The sequence below is a fragment of the Sinocyclocheilus rhinocerous genome, unplaced genomic scaffold (assembly GCF_001515625.1).
Source record: "Sinocyclocheilus rhinocerous isolate Xijiao unplaced genomic scaffold, SAMN03320098_v1.1 scaffold1201, whole genome shotgun sequence".
Taxonomy (NCBI): Eukaryota; Metazoa; Chordata; class Actinopteri; order Cypriniformes; family Cyprinidae; genus Sinocyclocheilus; species Sinocyclocheilus rhinocerous.
This window is the reverse complement of record NW_015654059.1, coordinates 1047752-1053879: the sequence shown is the minus strand read 5'-3', so window position 1 is coordinate 1053879 and position 6128 is coordinate 1047752. Positions and strand designations below refer to the sequence as shown.

General features: G+C 34.5%; 1 protein-coding gene across 5 annotated transcripts in view; it reads left to right on the top strand.

The window, feature by feature from the left end:
* LOC107716709 (membrane-associated guanylate kinase, WW and PDZ domain-containing protein 2-like) overlaps positions 1 to 6128 on the top strand; it is a 98228-nt gene that overhangs the window by 57606 nt on the left and 34494 nt on the right. For all 5 annotated transcript variants that reach the window (XM_016523234.1, XM_016523231.1, XM_016523233.1 and 2 more), the window contains exons 5-6: positions 526 to 745; positions 1842 to 1921. In XM_016523234.1, the coding sequence (XP_016378720.1) occupies positions 526 to 745; positions 1842 to 1921 (300 nt within the window). The remainder of the gene's footprint in view (positions 1 to 525; positions 746 to 1841; positions 1922 to 6128) is intronic.

The window sequence follows — 6128 nt, the reverse complement described above, 5'->3', positions numbered from 1 at the left end:
AATAACACACTGGGGTTAAAATTAGAATCAATTTACACATGCTTTAATATGTTAGTCAAAATAAGTATACTTCTTTTAAGCATAAAAACGATTAGAAAAACAATTATTTAAAATGTGCTTTTAAGTAAAGCTTTTTATTTGACATCCAAGTGCAATTTCTAAAAATTGTACATAAGTGTGTGTGTGTGTGTATATATATATATATATATATATACATACATACTGTATATATACATGTAGGAGCAGGATTTAATAAAAAAAATTGTAGCATGTTTGGATGCGGTCTAAAACCATTTTTGGTATTTCACTATTAAAATTTGTCTTAATTGAATAAATGTGGTGTAAAAAATATATATATAATTAATCATGGGATAATAAGAGTTCATTTTGACAATCCTAGTCATTACTTGTTTGTTTTATGTACCTGTATCTCTTTGTCCCATCCTTTATATCACTCTACTGTCAAATAAGTCTCTCAGTCAGAAGGTCATGCTCGACACTGATTCATTTAGTTTTCCCACACAGAATCGAGCGAACACGAGGACAAGAGTACTGACGCTTCCGGAGACGTTCCCGTCCAGTCATGCCCTCCCGAGACCCCCACCCTCACCGCCACAGATGCCCCTGAGGAGGAAGGAGACGCTCCCGAGCCCCCACAGGACACCCAGGAGAATGACGACATGGGCCCTTTGCCAGATAACTGGGAGATGGCCTACACTGAGAAAGGAGAAGTTTACTTCATAGAGTGAGTGAAGTGCACTTCAAAGCACACTTCATAATAAAAGAGGTGTGAACATATGGAGCGCTACCTGTTGCAGTGTCCTCTTTTACAGATCGTTACAGACAGCTGAATTATTTATGCGTGCTGTATTGAGCTCACTCAGTTCAGTGCAGTTCAGTTTACTGCATTTTGCATTTCAGAACTTCAGCACATGGTAGGACTGGAAATGTAGAGTAGTTTAAAATGATCATTTAAGTTCTTTAAACTGATTAATTAATTTGTATTAATTAATGTAAGATTACTTAATATAAAGTTATAAAATATAAAGTAATTTTATATGAATCATTTGATTAATATATAAATATTAATTGTAAATTAAATTTTTCAATATTTCAATCAAACAAGGCAATTGTAAAAAATGGTATTTGTTCATATTATTTAATGCACTTGAGTTCATTTGAACTAACATTAAACAGCTGTATTTTTATTAACTAACGTTAACAAAGATTAATAAATGCTATGAGTTTTGCTCATTGTTAATGTTAGTTAATATGTTACGTTAACTAATGGGACCTTATTGTAAAGTGTTACCAAAATGTTTAAAGCTAGAAGGACGATATAACAAAAATATATTATTTTAATTCATATAAGCCAAAATATTACAATATAAAAAAAATAGTGTTTTTTTACTAACAAATTTTAACACATAAAATCTGCACATGGACTTTAATGAACATTTTAGTGATGAACTGACACATTGGATTTTGCTGAGCCATGAATCATGATGATGAACGAATGAATCAGTATAAAACTGAGGGAAGAGCATTCTTAAGTGTTCTTAAGAGCAAGAGAGAGATGTTCCTCTCCCTCCCATCTGTCCTTAATGAGAAACGAGGGACTTATTAAAAGTATTGATTGTCATTGTGTTAACTGAAAAAACCCCCTGCTACTGTGACTGAGGCCTTCTGGGATATCTAGTCTAGAATGTTTTACATTTCAAAGTGAAGCTTGTACCAACATTTGGCAGACATAACACACTTAGAGACGCTTTTGATTTGTATCATGGTAGCTAAACTGTATTATACTTACTATTAATTGTTGCAATGTTTGTTCTTTTCAGTCACAATACCAAAACAACGTCATGGCTCGACCCTCGACTAGCGAAGAAAGCCAAGCCCCCAGAGGATTGTGAGGAAGATGGTGAGTGTTTGAGTGTGTTAACATGTGTATGTGTGTGTGTGTGTGTGTGTGTGTGTGTGTGTGTGTGTGAGTGTGTTGCTCTCTTTTACGCTTGGAGAAATTTGAAGTTGTGACCTCTACTTGTATTTTCCCTCTGGAGATGAAACAGAGTACGCGTGAAAGATTGTAACATGAAATCTGAGGAGGATGTTTCCATTTTGTGGGCTTGTTTGTGATGTCAGAACACGATCAGATTGTGCTCTGGTTTCATGAAACATCCAGAATGACAAACCTCTAGCTCATGTTTGCATGCTATATTTATGAATGACAGGTTTATTCAGCATTGCTGTATAAGTTTATCTTTTTATTCGTTCATTTGCACATTTTTTTGTTCATTCAACCATCTTTCCAACCATCCATAAAACCACCAATCTATATAGCCATTCATTCGTTTGTTCATCCATTTGTCTATTAAGCATCTATCCTCCATTTATTTATTTGCTTGTTCAATCATTTGTTCAGTCATATAGCCATCCATTCATCCACCCATTCGTCTATTTATCTATCCCACCATACATACTGTATAAACATTGCATTTCATTTCAATTCATCCATTAAGCCATTTATCCTCTATTCATTCGTTTGTTTGTTCATTCATCCATCCACTCTTCCATTCTCTATTCATTTGTTTGTTAGTTAATTCACCAATCCTTTAAATATCTATCCTCCATTCACTTTGCTTGTTAAATCATTTGTTTGTTTAGTCATCCATCCATCCATTCCCTATTCATTTGTTTGTTCATTCATTCACCCATCCTTTAAGTATATCCTCCATTCAATTGTTGTCTTGTTCATTTGTTTGTACGATCAGAAAAGTATTAATTAATTCATTCATTCATTCCTTCATCTATAAAGCAGTCATTCATCCTCCATTCCAGTCATTCATTAGTTTATTTGTTCAGACTTTCCCCATTGAGTTGGTTGGTTTGTTCATTCATTCATCCATTAAGCATCTGTCCTCTATTCATCCATTCGTTTGCATATTGATTAGTTTATTTATTCATTTGTTTGTTCATCCATCCATCCTTTGTTTGTTCATTCAGTCACCAATCCTTTGAGAATCTATCCTCCATTCATTTGTTAATTCATTCATTCATTTGATCAGAAAGCTATTTATTCATTCTTTCATTCATCCTCCTTTCTATTCATAATTTTTTTTGTTCATACATGCATCCATAAACCCATCTAACCTGCATTCATACATCCATCCTTCTACCCTCCATGCATTCATTAATTTGTTCATTCATCCATCCATGCTTCCATAAAGCCATCTATCCATTCTTACAGCCATTCATTTGTACATTTTTTATTTCTTCATTCACACTTATAAAATTACCTGAGCTCTAAAAATGGAGCACAAGTCAGCATGATATATTCATTAGAATGCTTAAAACATGTATTTTTTATGTTTTCTTCTCAGCTGGGCTGTTGAACATGCTATGTACCCAAATCTACCATCTTTGAAACCCTCCGTTGAATTTAAAATGCAATTGAATGGGGCCAGAGAAATCAATATCTCTTTCCACAGGCCTTTTAATGCCTCTCTGTGACATGACTACTAATATCCCTCTCCGTAGTACAGCTTAGATCTATTTTTTGGGCAAGTCTGTGCAACAATGTAAGTTCATACGCATAATCATGATTGATTTCCGTCGTGTTCAATAATAACTGCTGCAAAGAAATCACTCTGTGTATTGCAAATTTGATCCAAGTCTGTCTTCAAAGTTCAGACATGTACATGATTCAGAATTTAATTCAGATGTCTGTTAGCTTTTGATCCTCATGGGGCGGCACAGTTTCATCATAAGTTCCCATCGAAGGTTAGATAAAAGATGATCTGTCTGTGTCTACCTAATTTTGCCTTCAAAATCAATGTAACTCACGACTCTTTGTGTAATTTCAGAGGCGTACCCGTTTAATTTAGCAACAATGGAATAATTTTTCCATTTTTCTCACGCTCTAAAATTTACTCTGTGCTTGCTAATTAATCATCCCTGCTGTGAAATCAATGCTGTTTTGACAGCATAAATTTCACAGGACATTTAAAGACGCATCCGGCACACATGTACACGCTTATATTTACACTTGTGCATTCAGTGCACTCAAATATACATAAGCCAGTCAGTGAATGAAAGAGCCTGAAAAAGAGACTTCTCCCATAGTTGCCATGGCAACTGCCGATGGAGGACCATTGATTTAAGGAGGCTTGAGAAAAGATATTTAAGGTGGTCTGGGTTAGATCATTGTCTTAAAACCATGAAAGGACCAAAAGATTCCCCCAAAAACATTTAAGATTTTCTTTAATATGTATTCTTTATATGTATGTTTCAGAATTTTTTTCCAAATATGGTACATTAATAATCTGTTAAGAATTATAGTGTTATATTTATATAAAAATTGTTATTGTATAAATTATAAATGATATAAAAATTGCAATATTGTGGGAATGAGTAGGTAATATGTCTGAATATGTTTGAATATTATTATTTATAATACAGTATATTAATTATTAAAAACCAAGATATTTTCTAAATGTGGTGCATACATGATCTATTAGGCGTTATTGAAGCTAATAATATTTGCTACATTTATAAATGAACATTTTTAACTTTTTCGTGAATTTACAATATAGAGAAACGCTGACTAGGTAATATTTTTGAACATTTTGAATCTTATTATGTTATTTATAACTTATTCATTAAAAACAAATTGTTTTCTAATTGTGGTACATTATAATGTTATAATATTTGTTAAATTCTTAAGATTTTTAAAGGGGGTTTGCAGTTCTGCGGGAACATTAAGTAGGTTACTTATTATTGCAGTTTTGCCGGTCGTATCTGCATAAACACATTTCATTACACCAAATACACAAAATAATGTTCTTTTTAGCAACATCATATGACCCCTTTAAGTAGGTTACTTATTTAAACATTTTAAATATTATTCATTTGTTGTTTATCATTTATTTATTAAAACAGATGCCTTAGAGCATGACACCATACCCTGTTGTACATATTCTTTGTATTTATAAATAATTTCTAAATTTTAAATTAAATTTTTTGTAATTTTTAATGTGCAGTAATTTTTGCCCATGCATGAACGTTGAGTAGGTGTTAATAAAAAAATTTTTTTGTTGGTTTTAAAACATGTTGTTTTCCACCTCCCTGTAAGTTACAAATAGACATTATAAAGAGAAGTAATAAATATGACCTATTATAAGTTAGATTAAATATTTAACATTTGGCGCCAATTTCTTCCATACCAAGATAGGATCTTTAAAAGAAAACTACAGTAAATCCAGCCAAGGTTGTGTCACACTTCTCACTTTTTTGTATTAAGAAAGTATCGCCATCTGGTGTGTTACTCATCTTTCTCTCTGAATTAAAGCGGTGTATGTGACACATATAAGAGGCTCGTCCTGTATCCTCTTGGATGACAGCCTCCAAAAGGTCAGTTCTTAATGTAAATCCTAAATATGAGACTGGTTTCTGATTGTGAGGGGAAGGGTCAAGCATTAGCGGATGCGGCGTAGCCGGTTGGTGTGTGTGTAAGAGGGAATTGATTGCTCTAACCCTCCTAGGGAGGTGCGAGAACCTCGTTGGTCATCACACCTGCTCCTGCCTCCTCCGGCCCAGCGTTCTGTTCAGCGCAGCATCCATTCACTCAACTAATGAATATCTGAACGCAGCATGGCTTCTTTTTACACAGTATGAGTAAAAAAACCAGCTTTGAGGGCATGTCTATAGAGTATCTTTATGTGTGTCAATGCAGAGGCTGCAGCATGACTTGTGTGTGTTTGTTTCTTTACTTGTTTTTAGAAAAAAAAGTGTAATAAAAAAACAATTTGCAATTTCCATGAAAAATCTCCACTGTGATGCCATATGGCGCTTTTCCACTGCATGGTATGACTCGGCTCGGTACGGCTCAGTACGGCACGGCTCGGTTTGCGTTTCCACTGCAGTTTAGTACCGCTTTAGAGTGGGCGGGATTATTCACATGTCGTTATAGTTGCGCCGCCTCTACTGCCGCGACTCCTGAAAAACTTTTTCATTCCGCATCGCCCCATCAAGCTCTCGCTGGATCCGCTCCTCTGCTATCAACGAGAGGAACGTCTGTACTTTGCTGGCTGTGCTGATTTAAATCTAGCGGTTCTGTTGTGTTTGTGTCA